Source organism: Nyctibius grandis, chromosome 9 (assembly GCF_013368605.1).
Source record: "Nyctibius grandis isolate bNycGra1 chromosome 9, bNycGra1.pri, whole genome shotgun sequence".
In the NCBI taxonomy this organism is placed as follows: domain Eukaryota; kingdom Metazoa; phylum Chordata; class Aves; order Nyctibiiformes; family Nyctibiidae; genus Nyctibius; species Nyctibius grandis.
Window position 1 is genome coordinate 6,332,165 of NC_090666.1, and position 21,432 is coordinate 6,353,596.

The window sequence follows — 21,432 nt, forward strand, 5'->3', positions numbered from 1 at the left end:
ACATATTGGGAATCAAACCCCAGTTTGATTAGCTATACTGCTTAACAAGATCGCTTCTGCAGGAATCTTTGTAGAGTTAATCCCACTCAGTATAAGAAGGACTTACACCGAGTTACACTTTTCTGCAGTGTACTCCTGAACGAAGCTGGGGAGTAGAAAACCCAGAGAGAGCTGAAACATAGCAAAAAACTTCTGAAGTACTTTAATTAGGACTGCCCCTGAAAAGGTAAAACTCAAGTCAGAGGTATACAGGTTCCATCTGATATTCATTTTTCTACTGGGAAAAATCACGTATGTTAATTTTACCATTAATTACTATACGGACTTCTGATTCTTCTGAAAACCAATGTATAGAAGTGTTACTAGTTTAGAAAACAGAACTGAATTTAATTACCCTTATTAAAAATTACTCTGCGTTCACCTACCATAAAATCTAACCAAGTAGATACTTAATACCATAACTGTCAGTGAGAAAAAAAGAGAGTTCTCAGCTCAGAGAAACAATATGACAAGACTATCTGCATGCACTGTAAGTCACAAATACATCTATTAAATATTACCATACCGAGTAGGATCTTTGGTCTCTGAAAGAATCTCAAGGAGTTCATCATTAGATAAAAAAAAGAATCTGGGGAAAAACAGGCGCTTCTTCTCTAGGTATTCATTAAGTCCCTTGAGAATTAGCTCCAGAAATTCATTGCACTTCTTCAGTTTTTCCAACATCTTGTCTATTATTGCTACTGTCAGCACATGTTTGTCCTGGAAAAGAAATTATTCCAGATAAAAACACTAATGCCTTCTCAAGTAAATCACCACACAGCACTGCAGGAAGTCTTAAGCAAAATGAATCTTTATTACAAATTCTTCTTTACTCAAACCATTGCCAGGGTTACAATTTAATAACCTTCATTGCCAGCGTTCACTGGAAAAGTAGTTAGGCAGTTGGTATTAAAGTAAATTTTTCAAAACATGAACCATTATTTTTGAAAATAATTTTCAAAACAGGATCAATTAATCAAATAGCACAACTCCCATCATTCTGTTGGAGCAACATCAGTTTACACTGGCTATTCAATTGGACTAGGTAATTAAGCAACATGAACAACTAAAACATTTTGATGGATTTTTAAAAGTGTACTTTTATGACAACAGTCACATATTTTAAGTGGTAATCATCTATCAGAGTTCAATGCAAAAAAATGATCTTCTCTTCCATATAAAATATGTCTATATATACTCAATATTATAAGTATTGAGATGGTAAAGTTGTACGTAGGCAACACTGTCACTTCAGTACTAACATTAACTAGCAATATGATCTAAAAAAAGTTATTCTTTGATCCTAATATGTTTACTAGCTAAACACATTTAAAGATTTTTGCTAGCAAAACATGAAGGTTATACTTGCTTTAAGAATATAAAAAATTATATTTTTATTTCTTTTTACAATAGCACCTGAATAACACCTGTCAAGATACACTATTGCATAAACACTGGGTTTCTTATATTTATATGCTGTGTAGATGAGAAAATATATATTAAGACATGTAATGCTTTCCAAATTATTTCTAGTGCTTTCCAGATTAACATCTCGTATTAAATGAACGTAAATGCTTAGAAAAGCTACTGCATAAGATGAAAGTTACCTCAATTAACAGAAATACAAAAAAGATTCTGCCAAAGACCTACAAGTTGCCAAGTTAAGAAGCTTTAAAGAAATACAGTTGTCTGAACATCAGGTTCTAGGCACTTAAAATGCCTTATGACCAATTTATAGCCTAATCATAATTACATTTTTTTTAAATCTTGCTCACCAAGTATGGAGTTTTGGGGGCAAAATGAGACACACATTGAAAAGTAGGAAACTATGCGGATTTATGACTGAGGAAGTTAAACCAAGCAAATGCTTCTGCTCAGTTCCAGTATGGGCTTGGGTTCATCTGTGACTGAATTTATTCTAATTCGGTTCTAGTTCAGACCCATGCCAGTACATTAACTGACTTGTTAACCGTAAACTGATTCAAACCCACTCATGTTGCAATACATAATGTTCTATAATGACAAAGTCCTGGCAAGGAAATGCAGAAGGATAAATCCCAATCCCCTGCTCCACTTTGCAAAGCCTGGGAACACAGCTTATGCCATAGCTTCTCATTTACCACCTAAATCAGACTGCATTTCCCACGAATTTGAATGAGGCCAGAATGATCATAGCAGAGATGGAAACAGCTAACTAGAAATGTCAGTCAGCCCTTAGGTCCCCTCTTCTCTGCCGACTGAGTCTGCACCTGGAAGCACACAGCACAGAACACATATCCAGGATTAAAATAAAAAAGGACACAGGTATATCCAACCATAAGAAACACCAAAGAGATCAGTAGGGAGGAACTTCAGACTAGTCAGTGTACTGATGTGTTTTAAGAACTGCTGAGAGTAACAACAAGGAATACTCCACAATGGACAGCAGAAACCAAAGACGTACCCGGACTATTTCCGCTAGGAACAGTTTTGTCAGAGCCCATTACAAATACAGAACGTCCCACTCAGAAAAGTCCCTGATAGGCTTTCCAGAGCAACACAGTCTCGCAGAGCAGAAGCACAGGTGACTCGTAGTTGCACGGGACAGATGAGGAGAGACAGGCTAGACTGCTGTGCAAAGCCCAGACGGTGCAAAGGGTATCTGCAAGAAACCCCTCACAGGGTGACAGTGCAGGTTTGACCCAGTAACCTGACTGCTGCTTAGCTTCATTTTGGAGAATTCAATAATAAATTCCAAGTTCAGTGTCAGTTCAAAAACTCATAACATTCTTAAATTCTTTGCAATGTGCATTCAGGTTTGGTTCAATTCCTTGCTTGTGTTACACATATATTTCCAATCTACTGAAAAAAAACCCCAGAATTGTATGCTTATGTAATTGATCTTCATGGGGGTGCACCTTCCTAACACAATAATCATAGTGTTCCTCTGTACATGAAATACATTTATCTTCTGTTACTTGCCTCATGCCAAACCAGAACAAACCGAATAATTACCTATACTTTTCATCTATACACAGACAATTAAGCTGTCAGCATACATAGTTCATAATTGGTTTTATAAAACAGTTTTTAATGCAGAAACAACCACATAACTATACATTGTCAACAGAAACAGTTTTTGTTCCCTTTCTTAGCATGTTTATCATCAGCGAATAGAATAAGTATAACTGGTAAAGCAAATCAAAACTGTGTTGCCAGTTTTATAAATGGGATTCTTCCTGCTTGTTTTTTCTTTCATATGAGAAAAAGTCAGGAAAAAAATAATTTATACTTCAACATAGATTTCCTACTTACAATTCTGCTAAGGCATGAAGAAAAAAGAGAATGCCATCATTCTCAGTCATTCAAAACATCAGCATAACTTATTTTGTCAATGACACTGTCAGTGTTAACTAGGGGAAAAAACTGTATCTAGAAGAGAGTATAAATCAAGTGTATAGAAATACTTTGAATACCCTGTTAAAAGACCATCACTAACTCTAGGTTTTTAAATATAATTTTTAACATAACACAGTTTGCAGTCTGGGATTCTTTTTCTTGGATGGTTTTTTCTTACTTTTTTTTTTTTTCTTTCTTCCCCCCAAAGACAGAAAATCTTCCATATCCTAGATCTTCTTTTTACATTTATGGGAAGTGAATGTTAAACCGCTAAGTAACTTAACCCTCATTAATGTGCATTGCTTAAATTAGATATTTAAAATTAAGGAAAAATATACGACTATTCAAATTTGTGATGAAAAGATAAGCAAATAAAGGAATTTTATAATACACAGCAACTTTATAATACAATGGCATATAAATGCAAAAAAAACCACGAACAGACTCAAGTTAGCTTTATGTTTTAAGACAGACCATTCATATAGTCTGGGGAAGAGTATTTTAATCCATGAAACTCAAACATTGCATTTGCGGAAACAGAGTGCCATCTTCTGGAAAATAATGCCTACTTGTTTAGCCAAAATCAACTTCAGATCGCTAAACTTCTATTCTGGTGTTTACACTCTCCTGTACAAACAAAAGATGCTTATTTTTTCTGCCAGTGATAACATAAATAACACTCAAAAAATACTTTGTATTTGATTAGCACTGATTCTCAATTAGATTAGCATTCAATTTGATTAGCATTCAATTTGATTAGCATTGATTCTCAATTAGAAGATTTTATCAAAACATCATTCAGCACACAATGTTCAGAAAGATAATACTCATTAAATTCTGAAATTCTTGCCCTATATTTTTACACAATTTCTTTCCCCAAATGAATACTATTGATTTCACAGCTCTATGGGATAAATTCCTGATTTTCTTCTAAATCAGAAGAAAGAAAAACAGAGAGAGAAGGGGGGCAGAGCATAAGAGGGAAAAAGAGAGAGAGAGGGAGGGAGAGAGAATAAAAAAAAATAAAAAATTAAAAATAACTTTATTTTTAAATGATCATTGCCAGGAAATTAAGCAAATGCTTCTTTTTGTATACTACACATTTTGTGTATTCCTACATTAAGACCATATCTGCAATCTGAAAAGAGCTCAGACCAAAAGCTTTTAGACTGAGTGGAGATTTTAGCATTTGTCCTAATGACATAATGGATCTCTGAAAGTTCTGCAAAGGTATGAGATGGATGAAAATAAAGCTTCTCTTTTTTTCCTTCAAACGACAATCTTACACCCCTACCCCGGAAAACAGTGGACCTCATAAATCTTCTCAAGTCTGTGAATAGTTTGGTAAGTCCAGTTAAAAAAAAATACTAAAAATGCAACATCCTACTAGAAATGTCCTTGATATTAGGGAACTTTTTCAGAATGAATGCAGTCTTCTCTAATCATTATACAATCATTAGAATGGCCTAATAGGATTACCAGAATTACTAGGTAACAGGTTATTCCCTGAGGAACAGAATTTGGAGAGTGTGCATTCAGACCATCGATCATGTAACTGCTGAAGAATCAGCTGTGCCAGTTTCAGATGTCACCTCTTCCCTTACTAGTACCACCTCTTTGCTAGAAGCTATTGCCTTCTCAGCAGAGTCAGCTGAGCAGATTGTAGGAGTGTTCTGCATCCAGTTAGGCTGGCAAATATAGCCAGTCTAGCCGAATCCAAGGCTGAGAACACCTAACTACTGAAGCAAAGAGCATTCACATAATCTCATCAATTGATCCTAATAACAGTGCTAATTTCTGGAAAGGGTCAAATAAGAAGCATATTAGCAAGACAGTAACATTTTGAACCACCAGACATGCAATAATGGTTTCTGACAACTGCCTTGTGTACTGATTTATAGTAGATCAGAAGAATACTTTTGAAGCAAGTTAAATATCTCAACAGTTTAAAGTTATAGAGGTGTCTCTACCATTCAATATGCAAATAAACAGCATTTTTCAAAAGGAACAATCAGTGTAAAATTTCACTGATTCATGTCAATTGACCTACATGCCAGGAATATCATCGCTATATTACTTTGTTTTGTATGCTGCTGAATTTTACTCAACAGAATGGCACATGGCCTATGAGAAGAGGTTGGGAAAGCTGGACTTGTTCAGTTTGGTGAAGTGGAAATTAAGGTAGAATTTAACTACTAATAGCAACTACATGAAGGGCAATTGAAAAAAAAAAACAGAGCCAACTTCTCAGCAGTGACAGCTGGGCAACAAGGGGCAACAGGTACAAATCTTTGCTTGGGAGGTTTAGCTTGGACATTAGGAAAAAATTATTCACTGGGAAAGTACAGGCAGCACTGAAGTCTCTGCAGGTAATCTGCAAGAAATCTCTGTCCTTGGAAATTTTTGAAATTTGGCTAAACAAAGCTGTGGCTGACCTGACATAGTGTTGGCAAAAGTTCTGCTTTTAGAAAGAAGTTAGACTAACTGAACTCCAGCGGCCCCCAATCAATGTTTGTATGATTCTATGTGAAACAGTTCCGCAAAATATTTTTAAAAGGATGTAAGAAAGGGGGATAAAATGAAACAGAAAACAGATTACTGTGTTACCAGAAGCAATTTTTTTTAGTACATACTACAACTTCATTCTATATTCTTAAGACAGTAGTACTTACCTGAAAAACTGATTTCATTAAGTCTTTCCATGTCTTAACCACAGTACTGAATCGTCTACTCTCCTCAGGCATCTGAGCCATGATGTCAGGAGAACTGAAAATTGGCTCCAAATAAAGCCAAGTAGCCTGAACCTTCAGCCATTCATCCAGAATCTCCTGTACCAACAGCAGCTTTCCTTCCCATTCCCTATAAAATAGCATTAGTTCAAATACATTAATTAATGCTTCCAGTAAAACATTTCCAGCAGACCAGTAAGATCTTTTTGGCAATTTGCATATTCAGCAGCAAGTGCAACAGGTAGAAGGTTTACGATTTCAGCAGAATATCATATTCATCTAGCCTGATTTCCTGCATAACAGAGTCCACATTAACTTCTGCAACTGGATCATCTGTAAGGTTGACTGTTAATCCAATGAACAGATTAACAGTTTCAATGAATAAATGAAGCACACACTTCAGCATGTAGTAGTATCTCGGGACAAATTCACTTCAATTGAGCATGGAATCTGGTTTCTGGCATACATGAAAGCCTAGACTATTATTTCTAACCGTTTGCCAGGATAGACAGGCGGAGATGGCAAAAGACAGACATGAAAGTAACCTAAACTACTAAACCAAAAATATGTAGACATTGTCCTAAAAGGACATGTGGTCTCAACTAAAAGATTTCAAGTAGTAGAGTAAATAGTCCAATGGTTAAGTCACATTTTACTTCTGACTTCAAATTCCAAATGTGGATTGTTGAACACTTTTGTCTTATAGATCAAAAAGAGTCCTTCAATATTACTGCACACCATTATGGGTACACAATGTTATAATCCAATAGTTATTCAGTCTTTCCTTTTGACAGTCAAAAATTCAAAATCCTTTAGACTATCAATTTTCAAAGTCTCTTCAATTTTTCTGCATCATTTTAAAATTAACACTACCACTTGACACTTCTTCCTATCTCACCAATATCAGACAAATGTGATATTACCAGTTCTCTAATATCATTAGTATTCCTAATTCACTGATAAAAGCAATTTGCAAAAAATTTATAAAAATAAAATGCTATTTATAATCCTATAACAAGTCTTCTTTCCTATATAAAGACAGTGAGAATCATTTTTTACAACTCTCATACCACTGGACAGTACAGATAGAATTACTATAAAAAGTGCATACTGTTAAAATATATATCATATAAATGAACCACGGCAATAATTTTCTCAACAGGAGATTCACACATGTGAAAACATACTTAACTTCTTCCTTCATTCATTTACCTGTCACAGATTCTAAACAACAGACAGCTTTGTTTGCATGTACCTTCTCTTCTACCCAAAGTCCCTCTTTCATCTTTTTGGTATTGGTACCTCATTTCTGGCGATTTCGCTTCTACCAAGAGGTAGAGAAAAATGCAGCTTTCCAAGAGGAAAGTTAGGCAGGCCAGTTAATTTGCTTACTCCAAAAATACAGAAAAAGGAAGACAAGGAATTTCGAATAATCTCTGGCAGCAATCCAGAAATCTACATGCTTTGTTGGGTTATTGAGAAGGCAACCATTATGTAATCTCCTAGAACTCAAAGACCGAAGTAACAGTAATACCTTGTATCATTACAAATGCTGTCAGTCATCAAAAAACTCTGATGAAATTACTATGGTGTGCTTACTTTTTTTAAATAGGCAAAACCTACCATTTCACGTAAATAAGGAAGGACCTCTTATACTATAGTACAGTAGTAACTAGACAATTATTACTTATTGGAATGGACATGTACGTATATGTAAGTATGTATTCGTATTTATTGATTACGTGCTGAAATCCGAAATAGCATTTTTGCAGGTTAATGGGAGTTTGGAGGTACTTATATAGCTAGATAATTATAGCCAAACTTTAGATGAAAGATTTTTGGTTCTCCACAATATGGCTATGTTTGGGGGATATTAAGCAGCAATTAAAGTATTTACTGAGGAAAGAGACAAAACCAGATTAAAATCTATGCTCAAAGATGGAAGTATAGCATTTTTAACATGCAATGCTAAGTTCTGGAATTTCATTTTCTGCATTAGGAAAGAAAATCTTTCTTCACTTCCCTGAAATTTGTCTTGTTTTAATTTTCTCCATCTCCTTTACATAAGCTCTAACATTTTTAATTGTTGAAGAGCTAAAAGATTCAGTAGCTTTATAATTTCGGTAGAAAGTTTAGACGACATTCTGTTAGTCTATAACCTTTTCATCTACACCTCCATATGTTTTATGTGGTAAAACAAAGGTACTGTTATGAGGCATCTTGTACCTTAAGTACCAGAGCTCATTAAGAATGTTTATCAACCTCTCCAATGCATTAGCACTTCCCATATCATTAATTAAAAGTAAAAATCAGCTTTACAGGATTAAATAGTGTGTAGATGACATGAGACAAAAGCTTTAGACCTTTAAAATGAGATTAATTTACTGCTCAAGGAGGATAAACAAAAGCATTTGAAGTCCCTTTGTTTAGATTAAGCAGAAAAGATTTCTTATTTGGTAACATTACCTGGTGACTTTCTGTTAGAAAAAAAATTACCTTATTCTCTCTTCACAATGCTTAATGAATGGAGATCCTCTCATAGTCTGAGTTTTGACAATGTGGTCATCCAATAACATCTGAATATCATCTACAGATGACAAAATATGGGTTCCTGTTTCTCTATAGGCAAGAAGAGTGAACTCCACTTGATCCCATTCAGAAATCATTTTCGTTAAAGCTTTCTCAAGTGAATGCTCTTTGCTGGCTGTTTCACTGATGGTCTCAAACTTTTCCATGAATGGTTCAAGTTGCAAGTTAATATATGACAAGACATTTGAGTCTTCAGAAGGAGACAGTGGTAAACCAGCAATTTTTGACATCTCTTCCCAGTGCCTTTCTTGCAATCCAGGATTGCAAATCACCTGGATTAGAGGAATGTGGCATCTGAATTCCTCTACTTTTGATTTAACCTGTCTTGTTATTGCTAATGCATTTGGAGAATTGTGGAAGCCTTTTTCTAGTTTATACAGTCCACGCCAGTAGTTTCCTACATCTACCTCTACTTTGTCTGGATTTACTTCTGTAAATGATCCCTCTGTCCAGTCTTTGTGTTTTTTGTTGAATTCAACAGCCATATCATAGAGACGAAGATACGGAGCAAGAGTATTCCGGATGATTTTATGCTGAGGGTACTGAGATACTGGCCATCCAAAGGACTCTTCTTCTGAATTCAACTGATCAATCTGTTGAGACATAAGTGAAGTCTGAAATACAAAGCTGTCTATGAGAGCAGGTCCTTACTCCAGAGATTAGGGAGGTTTTCTGGCGTCTTCAACAAGCTTCAAATTAAGTTTTGAGTTACTAAACTAGTCTATTACATAATTGGTGCCACTGACTGCAGTTAAAGCAATCTTTAACAGTAACAGCTCAGCATTCATGCTAGTTAATAGAGGAACATGGTTAGCGGTTTAAAATGCTACCTGGGCATTCCTCTGTAACTTGCACTACCATGGAGGCTTTAACAGACAGACGGTAATAATGAGCATCAGGAACTGCACTTCCAAGAACATAAAAGGATAACTTCTATGCAAACCTACATAAACTTAATCCACTCTTTCACTATGCAAAGTGCTGCCATATTAACTCAAGACCACATAGCAACAAATTACCGTGCTCAGTAAATTTGTAGTTTAAATTGCAAATCATGTAAAAGTATTTCATAGCTGAATTAAGAATTATTTTGCCACATCTCAGTAACTGCATTACTAAGCAAACTGTTGATTCTGAAAACACTAATATTAAAGATTTACAATTTATACTATTGGACTAGTTTAGACTATAATCTGTACCTTATCAGCAGCAAGATCCAATTTTGTATTTAACGCTTGAGCTTTCTTCAAATACCAGTTGACTTCCTTAGTATCTCCAAATGTGCTAAATTCTTCAGCCTGCTTAGAGTAGCTTTTCAGTTCCTCAACAAATTGTTCACAGCGTATCTAATTAAACATCAAGCAAGCATATAATCATTTTTTTAAAATCACAATACATTTCTGTAAAAAAAAGGGAAAACTATTCTGATTTGCTACGGTAGGACACTTTATATTTGCAGAAAATCCAAGACATCCAACATATTTGCACGAGTATCTACTCCACACAAATTACAGAATTTGCCCTCTATCTTACTGTTACCTGCAGTGACTTATTGGGCTGACTGACAGACATGACTTTGGGTTCTATGTCATAGGATACAGCTGGACATAGAAATTCCTTCTTTTTGTGAGGGACATAATCAGCAGGCTAATAATAGAAAGCTAAATTCAAATGCCTAGCATATCTCAAATTAAAATAGAATAATAGGATTAATCAATGACAGATGAAGCTAAACAGTTTCACAAGACGGAGGTGTCTCTTGTCTTAAAGCCACACAGTTCAAGGATAGCTTTTTCTTTGTACGTATGACTCCACAACACATATTTCACATTGAGTATCAGTAGTGGTCAATGTCTGAAACCAAGCATCAAACCATACAAAGTAATAACATGCTTCAATATAACAGAGTCCATGCTGCACATTTATTTATAACACAATAACACTTACCAGCCACTCCTTTAAACGTACTGCATAAACACAGAAGTTCACTATTTCAAAATATGTATGATCTAAGGCAAAATGATGATGAGACTAAGGAGCACAAGAAAACCAAAGCAGACAGCTATACAGGCAGTAACTGTAACAGATCAGTAGCCTAGTAATTAGCAACCCTTGTGGGTTCTAACCAGAGATAAAGTACATGTAAAGTACAGGAGATTAAAAAATAAAAATAAAACAAATCTGAATCAAGATGCACTTATGGTATAAAACCACCTTATTTGACATTATCCTAATAGCAAAATCACACTTACAAATTAATTCATGTTTGGTTTTTTTTTTGAGCTATCATAGGAATTTCATATACTGCCATTGACTCCAAAGAGACTGCTCATGTGCACAAATCAAGCCAGGTACATGATGTCTTTAAAGGATCTATCTGAACTTCACTATTTCACATACAGACAACCTTCATCAAAACCGCTGGAAGTTCTGTAACCAAAGAGCTTTCAGAGTGCAAAATGTGAGATGGGGCTTGTCTTGCAGTACTCGTGGATATGTGAAAACCAAGTGAGTGGAAAGCAGGCAAAAATTAATTAATACCAAGAATAATATAAAAACATCTACTTCAGACTTCTTTTTAAAACACATGGGAAAATAAAAGAGTGTATTCCATCCATTATTACATGTTCTATATGCTGTTCAAAATTAGTAGCTCAAGGATTTTTAAAATATTATCATTACAAACCTTAAGACTATCTTGAAATTCATCTGTTTTTTCTTTAATTATCTTTCGGTGCTCTTCAAAGATATCAGGCATTCGTGCATACCATTGAAATACACTACTGTTCAGTCGAATGTCTGCTGGTGAAAAGCTGACATATTCCATCAGGAAAGCAAGACGATTTACAGCATCCTCTAATTTCTGCTCCAGTTCAAGCATGTCACATGTTTCCACTTTCTGCATACAGGCCTGGGAATAGAAGTTAAAAGGGAAGACATTTTTTATACAATTTAATAACAAAATAATGCCTGAAGTAGTTAATACTTGATTTTAAAAGCTTATTTTTTTACAAGGAAAATTAAATAAAACTAGAAATACAGGATCTGAGAAGGTGTTTATGGAATGACATGGTATTAGTCATTTTTACAGCATACAACTTGTTAATACAACTGCCTTACTAGCTATTTTATTGAATCAATCACAAAAGAATGGGTGAAGCTGTATGCACAAAGGCCCTGGACTAATGGAAGCAATCCAGACAGCCTCTTGTAATGTTGCAGATTTGGGAAAGAAAGCATGGTGCTATCAAGGAAAAATTAGTAAAATAACTACAAGAGAAAAGGACACACTTCAGAAAGGGAAGCACTGGATGGCCCAGTGTAAGATTATGTCTTCCCTAGCAGTAAGAATATAAGGAATATAGACAGTCACTGTACTGCACATTATGATTAAAATAAAAATGATGCTGTTCTTTCAGATCTCGATAGTTGGCAGTAAACTGCATTGATGCATGTAGCATTCTCTCTGGTACTATTATCAGAACAGCAACACAACCCAGTTTAAACAATAACCCATAACAAAGCACTCTGAAAGCCTCTTAAGGAGAACAGAGCTGTATTAGTAAAAATGTTGGTAAAATGGACACATCAATAGTATAGCAGTATATGTAAATATTACTTGATAACCATCAATTGAAGATATAGAAAAATTTAATATGATGACACAACGTGATATCACTGGAAACATTTTTAGGTACAGATAAATTGTCCAGTAAATCTACACTTCTGCTCTTTTAATAGTGGTTTCTATGCTTCAGAATATACTCATTACTATGGATCTAGAGAATATTTGGCTATTAAAAGAATACCCCAAACAAAGACTGATACATCTTTTCAGCAATGAGATGGAAGAACTATTAGAAAGGGTTTTATCCTGGTATAATATTACACGTTACACATGATTACATGCAATTTGTTTATTCCCTAAGACAAAATTATAACATGTATGCATTTTAAAGGTGCCATATTCTCAGCACATAGTTCAACTTCTAAACATGTTACTTTTTACTCGAAAAGATTATTCCAATTATATCCTATGTTAAACTTCACTGTAGTAAAAGTTCAAACCACTCAGACCCAAATTCAGCCAAACCCTCAGGCACCCAATTTATTTTAAGCACGCACCTATATTTCAGACATTTAATCTTGGGCACATACATCAGAACTTTGCTGAACAGCAAATATATAAGTGCTTCACTGAACTGGAGCCTCAATACATCAAAGAAATCACAGAGTTTTGATTACAGAAGTGGTATTTGTAAGTGAGGAGATGGGATTTTATAGTTACTGAGCTGCAAACCCTACATCTGCTTAATTTTAAATGATCATTCAACAAAGGATGCAAAGGCAAAATTATTTCACACAACTTGCCAATGAGTGTTTTGTAAACTTTACTTGTGAAGAATTAAATACACATTGAAGTTCCCTACATCTCAGGTTTCAACTCTTTGATTAGTTTAGGATATTGGGAATGAATAATGAGTCTTACACGTCTAATTCATTTGCTTGAATTTAATTCAGGAGAACCAAGAGATATTCACTGTTTGACTATACTATCTGTTCAGAAGCCTGAAGAACCCAGAGTCGAAATTTAATTCTACTGGCATGCTGCCCACACTACAGAAATTACTTGTTATCTGCTTACATTAGATAGATGGGGACAGAAATAAAACCATGCACTTATTCCAAGCCATTATATATGAATGCATTGCTTCCTGAAAATCAGTGAAAAAACTTCCAGGTAATACCTATATCACTAACAGGCTCAATCAGCATTCCAGTCAGCCACACTGCTTGCTAGCACGCTCCTCAACAGCAGTGGCCTCCAAACTTTCCTGATCACACATCCTTATCAGCAAGAAATTTTTGAGCATGCACCCCCAATATATGTGTATTTATTTATAGATTATACACACATACTACACTACTAACACATTATGTACACAATAAAACATGCACAAAAAATAGAAATTAAGAAAGGATTAAATGAAGATGAAATAAACAATATTTAAAATATTTTTATTTATTAATTTTACAGAAACATTTTGCTTTCACTAATATTATTAATAATAATATTTTTAGTGAGAGCAATGTGATTGAATATGCTTCATTAATCCTGGTTTAACACTCTGAGTTTCAGAGATTCTAAGGTCTTGTTCTAAGTTCAGTTTATTTCAATACTTCATTTTAATGGCTGTCATAGCTGAAAAAAAACCCGCCAAGTTACATAGATAGAAATGGCAGAATTGCATCATTCGCTGCACTTAATAAATCATGATCCCATCCACCAATTATGCAAAGGTTTTTGTTGAAATTCATCTAGTAAATTTCCATCTTCCCTGATGTCACTCAGGTGTTCTTGCAAACTAACTGGAAGCTCTTGCATTTTTGCATTTTTAACAAATGCATTCAAAACCCACTGAAACATTTTGTAAGATTTTTAGACAGGTTAGAAAATGCTATTTCCAAGTTTTTAAAGTCTACAGATATGAGAGTTTATAGGGGACACACACATAGTTTTCAGCAACAAAATCACATAACAATGGAAACATTTCCGAACATCCATTTTCAAAATGCTCTCTCCATAGCATGATTTTCTTTCGAAAAGCAGTTAATTTCTCACTCATTCTTAAAGATGTCACCTTTACCTTGAAGGAGAGATGAAGCGTCATTATTTTACCAAAAATATCTGCTAGGTAGCGTACTACTGACAGCCACTTGCCATCACAGAAAAGGTCAGCAAAATTAGGAACACTTGTCTTTTTGTAAAAGAAAAATGCATAACTTCTTTTTAAGTTCAACAACCCTTTTAAAGGAATTTGCCACAAAATAACCAGCAAACCTCTGCATGGCACAAAAGATTTTCATGGTTACACTCAGTCTCAATACAAACTATTATGAAGATTTTACTATTTAAAGATCTTCTTTTATAAAATTAACTACATTGATGACATCCTGTAGAACTTCGTGCACTTCTGGCTCCAACATCTTTGCTGCCATAGCATGCTTACAAATGATGCAGTGAATGAACCTCACGTGTGCTGCTGTCTCTGTAACCTTACTCCAGAATCCTTTTTTTATTCTGGTCAAAGCAGCCACTCCATCAGTGGTTACACTTGAACAGTTTTTTCATAAAGCATTGTTTTTATTAAAGAAGTCATTCACTGTTGAGGATATATTTTCTCCAACACATCTTTCCTTTAGTGGCTCAGAAAAAGGTAGTTCTTCATGTATTTCATTATTGAAACAGAATCTAGCAAATATCATAAACTGAGACACATTAAACATCTGTACTTTCATCCAGCTGTATAGCAAATCTCCCACACTGCATAACTTGTTTTAATACTTGTTCCTACAAATCTTCAGCAATGTTTTCCATGTGCCTTCCAACAGTATTCGCTGACAAAGAAACGCATTTTAGTTTGTCACCATATTGTTTTTCATGTATTATTTCAGCCATTTTTACCATAGCAGGAAGAACAACTGTTTCCCCAATAGTACATGGCTTTTTCTCTTTCACTATTAAATAAGAAAAGGCTTCTCAGTCTTCTAAGCATGGATCGTTACATTTTGTAGAGTATTGAATTGAGTATCGCATGACTTGAAACTTCGCTGAAAAAACTGTAGAGGTTTCTCATCATCTGGATCTGGATGCTTAGTTTTTACATGTCTTGCTAAGTGTGATGGTTTCACACTATCATTAAATAATACCTCAAGGCACAATCGACATTTCAGGCAAGGTTCATCATTAACGATAGTGGATGTAAATTCATATTTCAAATACTCTTCCTGATAATTTTCAATTTTTTTGGCTAACTTGTCAAATCTGATGAGACCATCATTATTTTTACCTCATAATGTGGACAATGAAGAGCTCATATTAGGGGTAGAAGTGTCAGCTCTGCCACTTTCTTGATCACTTGTGTTCACATTATTAGTATTATCTCGAATCTGCAGTTTCTTTGAGGCAATCTTTTTAAGCCACTTGCACATTTTGTGAGGGTTAGGTTAGTTAAAACTGAATAACATAACCCATAAAACTACTTAACTGGGCACACAAGCTGCAATACATAGTAATACATTGAAAGCAAGCGAACAAGTGAGGGTGCCACTGTGAACTACTCACTCTTTCCTCAGGGCACCTCATGTACATATGTGGCGCAGGACCCTCTGATATACAGACTGAGTGAGGGCACCAGTGTCAACCTGTATATTAAATATTGGTAAAGCTTAATTTCTTTCTCACTTGTTTTAGATACAAGATAAATACTATTTCCTTCACATACTCCAGTGGATCATCTTATGCACCCCCTGGGCTGCACAGCCCCCACTTTGAAGACAGCTGCCCTACAGGGTTTTGGTCCATGCCAGCCCGCATTCTGGCCAATAACTCCACTGTATAAGGCAAGCGACAGCAGAGACAAAGGATTGTTCCAAACAGGCCATCTGGTTGCAGCCATGACGTTTTGGTGGGGTAGAGTTTAGCTCTATGTATAAGACCCAGGCTATGACATTTAGCCTCATGGCCAAAGACCTGTCCTTTTCTATTTTCTAATACAGGTATAACATCAGTGACTTTATCCAGGCCAGAATCATAGCTGTAAAGTGGGCAACTTGCATATGCTACTGCTTAAGGCCAGAGCAGTAATATTAGTAGCTACTTCCTGATTGGACTCATAAAAAAAAAGAAGAGAGTACCTTAAACTCCATTAGTTCCTGTGTATTAGATGGAATAGCAAGGGCTTTTTCTGATATTCTCTCAAACTCATCACATAGTCTGAAAAATACATAAAATAACCAGTTTGACATGTGTGTTTTGTTTTAATCATCCTTGGACAAATCACATACGTTTATAAAAGCAAAAGTCCTTTAGGATTTAGGATCCTAAGCTATCCTTTAGGGATTAAAAAACTAAGCAGTGGAAACAAAACCAAGTACATTTCAATACACATTTTCAGTTTGAGAGTTACCTTGCATTTATGTCTTGATGATCTCTAACCATTTTGGAAATCACTTTTTCACAAATGCTATCTGCTCGCTTTCCCAAAGCACTTATTAATTGTTCACAATGCAATTCAAACATTCCTAGATGGAGACACTGCAATACAAATATAACAGTTTTCAGAACATTGAATAGCTTTTACCTATTTTCTCTCACTGTCTTAAGCAGAATGTCAGGGATCTCACCTAGGAATTCAGTTAAACCACAAAATGCTTTTACAACTTTCAAGTGAAGAAGGGAAAGGAAAAGCTACAGTTGCAAGTAACTGTTCTTCTGTATCTGCACATCGAACTTCATACAAATCTTACTCCTATCGCTTTTTACCTTGACAAATAATCTACTTCCTCAAAAAGAAGGCATCTACTGTCTGTGATCACTGTAGCAGTGAATGCTATCTGGTGAAATTACAGAGTTTCAGATACATCTAAAATGCTGTAATCTTGCTTTACTGTTAGAGACACGTGACATTCCTTAGGATTAAAAAGGGCCTCTGCCTCCCAGTGAGTCTCCGAATCCCATGCTTTCTTTGACTAGTAGGCAAGTGAGCTTGACTTCTACACACAGAAGCCCTCATGACAAGCCTGTAAGTACTAATTTCTCTGGAACTGAGGTTTGCACTGAATGCTGGGAGAGAAACAATTGAAGGAAAACCACTTTACCCTTCTGAGCTCTTTTTCAGAATGGACGGACAAAGGATTCTTACCACAGAATATCTTTACAGGGACAAAAACAGTGGTTCACATTAAGGATCCTCTCTGCCTTAGATGCTTGGAAGGAATTTGGAAGTGGCTGGGCCCACACTTTCTCTTACTCCTACACATCTAAGAGGAGCTATTCTGAATGCCTTCAGAAGTCCCAAAACAATTTCTAGCAAAAATAACTAAGTCTCACTTAAGCATGGCAAGTACATCCCAGAAATGCTAACTCTTGAAAAACTCTTTTTCTGAAAAAAATAATTTTATTTCACTTTAATTATCTCACAGCTAATTATCATCACCTTTAACTAACAATTTTCTTAGTCCAAAATCAACATTAAAATTATATCCATATGTCTTTATGAATATTATTACAATTTACCTGCCTAAAAGTATATTTTATTTCCTTAGCAAGTTGCTGGTACTTTATAATTTCCCTTTTCATTTCTTCAAAGGTATGTTCCTCTGTCAGGAACTGATCAACATCTTGTTCAGCTTGTTTGTTTATCAGGAAGCTGTACTTGTCATACAGCTTGAGATGTTCCACAGGTGCAGCACTTTCTTTGATAATTTCTTCTCTGATCCTTTCCTTATGTTCATCCAAGATCTCATCTAGGATAACAGGCTTCAACACAGTTGATGAGGACTCACCTTTTGTCTGTGAAAAAAAACACACAAAAAATCACACACATTTTCAAATTAGTGTTATGTCTACAGCTCAGTTATGCCATGGAAGACAAAAAGGATAGAAAAATCAACTGTTACTTTAAAATCTTTCTAATTAAAGGCTGATTACAAACCCACTTTTGTAAATATGGCTATTTACATTCTACTTCCAAAATTTTTAAATCCTAGCTTATGGCTGTTTGCCTCCAACAAGTAAGAAGAGCCGCTTCATTCACAAACTCAGAAGTCCACATCCACCCCAAACAATTCTATCAACAAGTTTAAATTTAGTCTACATGGATTTTATTTTTCCTGAACCACAGGCACAACTTCAATTTTGCTATCAGCTGATGACTCTGTAACATTAGAAATATGGAAAACACTTCACAGCAACCCCCCAGAAAGTCTAAAGCCTTGCACTTGTGCATTTAGACATGCTTAAGATGCTTCTTTTAATTTGTCTTTTCACAGGTTATTGATCAGTGCTTTTATAAAGCATAGCATACTGCTCAGGTTTCTACTTGGTCATGTGTCCAAGCATATTAACAAAAATGTTGAGGGTTAGTATCTTTATTTAAAATTCAAGTTAGTGCTAAACAGAAAGGGGCAACAGAATGTCCAAATGATATTCCTTTAGGGAAAAAGAAATGTTCACCTCCTACAGCTCTCTGGGAAACAATCAGGAGGCACCACAGGGCATTACTTTCACTCTCTCCATATTAAAAACTAAGACTGATATACTGAAAGTAATAAGCAATTTGAAACCAAGTAGGTACTTTTTTTTTTTTTAATTATTTCACAAAATGTTTTTTACTTAACCTGGATTTTTTCCTGTTTGATCTAACATTTTAATCTGGCTCAATGCATAAAACAACTAAAATATAAACTGCCTAAAAATTATGGTTTAAATTCTTTTCAAAGTATAGTTTATTCAAAAGATTCTATATTTAAAAAGAGTGTACCCTTTCCAGCATCAAAATACAAGGTAGCTTCCAGAATACTGCAGAAATGTGTTTAAAATGTAAATGCATCAATTTTTTTTGCAGTACATTTGTAGTAGCTGTTGCAGAATATAACTCATAGAGGAAACTAGTCAATTCTTGGCTTTTTATTTGCTGAGAGAACAGTGATTGAGCTTTTATTAATAAAATTAAGAAGATTTCAAAGTGTTCCAAATATCCTGAAAGAGTAGTGTAATATTACTATGTGAGTTCTGACGACAGAGCTATTCAATTAAAATACCTAGGAACTCCATGTAGCAACAATATAACGATAAAACAAAACCCACAAGTATTGTAATTTCTTACCCACTCATAAAATAATTTGGTCTCAACTCTTGGTATATCACTGACAGCTTGAATCATAACAGTATAAACATTCAGAAATACATCCTTGTAGTCATTAAAGTCAGGTTCAAATTTAATACGATCATTCTCAAGGATTAGCCTCAGGATTAAACCTGGGCGTTTGTAGGCTTGGACTGATTTCTAACACACAAAGAAAAAAAGGAAAGTAAAATATTAGTTCATCTAACTCATGCAGGAAAAGTCAAAGGATCATTAAGAATTACTCCAGCACATGCATTTTAAATTGTCAGGATTTTAATTGCAAATGACGTGTCATAGAATCATAGAATTCATAATGCTATCAAAAATATTTGTGTAAGCAGGAAGTATGTCTCTGTCAAAATTCACATAAACCTATGTTCATCAAGATGAAATACAATGTTATTTTTAGTAGGCCCAAGAGACATCCTCTGTACACCAGCCAACAACTTTATAAAAGTTGTTTGTATAGACCGAGGCAGAGTAGCTTTACAGTAACAACCCTCACAAATGCAGCAATATACAAACTATTATGCGTGCAGCAGTACATGTATTCATCATCTGGAGCAGTCACTATGAATCTACTAACCTTAAAAAAAAAAAGTGTTACATCCAATTTTATTTGCTGAACAAGAATCTGATCCACAAAAACTAAACTGAGTATTATGAGGGTTATATTTGAAGTGTGGATTCCATGTATTCCAGTATGAAAATTTGTATATGCTTTTGACCTTGGAGGCAGAATTTGATTTTTCATCATATCTTTAATCTGGACCGGGCATCTCTTAACTTTCCCACATCTCTTAACATATTCTAACTACACAAAAATTTAATTAGGAAACATGAGGAAGCATTTTATCACTACTAGGTGGCACAGGATCATCATTAGGAAGGGTAAGATTAGAAATACATACCTATTACTAATAATAACAGAAAATGGTACTGTAGACATCAAAGCTCCCTTAACTCGGAAGTATAAAAAGAAATTACAGGGAAGCAGGAATGAAAAATACATACTCCACTTCCACAACATGGTTCCTTACTTCCTTACATTCTCTATATGTTTTTTCATCAATATTATCTGAAGGCAGAGTTCTGTGGATATTTGATGGCAAGGCTGTATTAACAAAAAGCTGAACAAAGATCCAGTTGCACTCCATAGACATTATGTGAGTGCAAAAGAGAAACTTCTTACCTACTTCCCCGCCCCCACCCCCCCCAAGAACTATTCTGCCAAAGTATGTAGTAGACACCTACTAATAGCAGAGAGAAGATAAGACTTCTTCACAGATGGGTATTATGGAGAGAAAGCATTAGTGCAAGATGCAAACAGCCTTTACATTAATGAATTTCTACTGTATGTCTAACTGACTGTAGTGTATTCTTGAGGATATTAGATTTAAAATATGTTGATACTTCCCTTCTTACACAACAAAAAAAAAGTTACTTTAACTCTACTTAATAAATAATGCATTCCTAAAATATTATTCCTCTTTTTCCAGAAAGCATCTGCCACCAGAACTCATACCTTTTTTCCCCTATTATTTTTTTCAAAAGAAGCAAAATAAACAGGAAACAAATTGTATGTACATGGATAAACAATGCTGCTATTGCGCGTATGAAAGACTACTTACTGCAGGTCGAACAATTAAATCTGTAAAGTCTTGAATTGAATGTAAAAGTAACTGTTGCAGCTGATGAGTCATTAAAGTGGCAGCACAACTGAAGAAAGACTCTAATTTAGCCACGTTGGCAGTGCTGGGTACTTGTTTTCGTTTATAACCTCGGTAAAAGATTTTTTGCACTTCTGGAAACCACCTTAAAAGAATACAATATTTTTAAGTTTTTCAAGTGATTAGCATTAATACACCTGTGGTTTTAAGTTAATTGCTATAAACACTTATATATTACATGCAGTCAAAAGATGCTGCAGTATACTTGGGAAACTATAGTTAACTTAAGTAGGTCATATGCTAGTATCTTTAAATTCTAAGGAATCACGTCTCTGG

General features: G+C 35.0%; 1 protein-coding gene across 1 annotated transcript in view; it reads right to left on the reverse strand.

Moving 5' to 3' along the window:
- The window catches only part of DNAH7 (dynein axonemal heavy chain 7), a 118,133-nt gene that overhangs the window by 81,307 nt on the left and 15,394 nt on the right, over positions 1-21,432 (reverse strand). Inside the window, exons 10-19 of the mRNA XM_068407193.1 lie at positions 21,058-21,241; positions 19,406-19,585; positions 17,815-18,090; positions 16,706-16,833; positions 16,434-16,512; positions 11,422-11,646; positions 9,935-10,081; positions 8,643-9,328; positions 6,090-6,276; positions 566-759 (exon numbers count right to left, since the gene is read on the reverse strand). Of these exons, the coding sequence (XP_068263294.1) occupies positions 566-759; positions 6,090-6,276; positions 8,643-9,328; positions 9,935-10,081; positions 11,422-11,646; positions 16,434-16,512; positions 16,706-16,833; positions 17,815-18,090; positions 19,406-19,585; positions 21,058-21,241 (2,286 nt within the window). The remainder of the gene's footprint in view (positions 1-565; positions 760-6,089; positions 6,277-8,642; positions 9,329-9,934; positions 10,082-11,421; positions 11,647-16,433; positions 16,513-16,705; positions 16,834-17,814; positions 18,091-19,405; positions 19,586-21,057; positions 21,242-21,432) is intronic.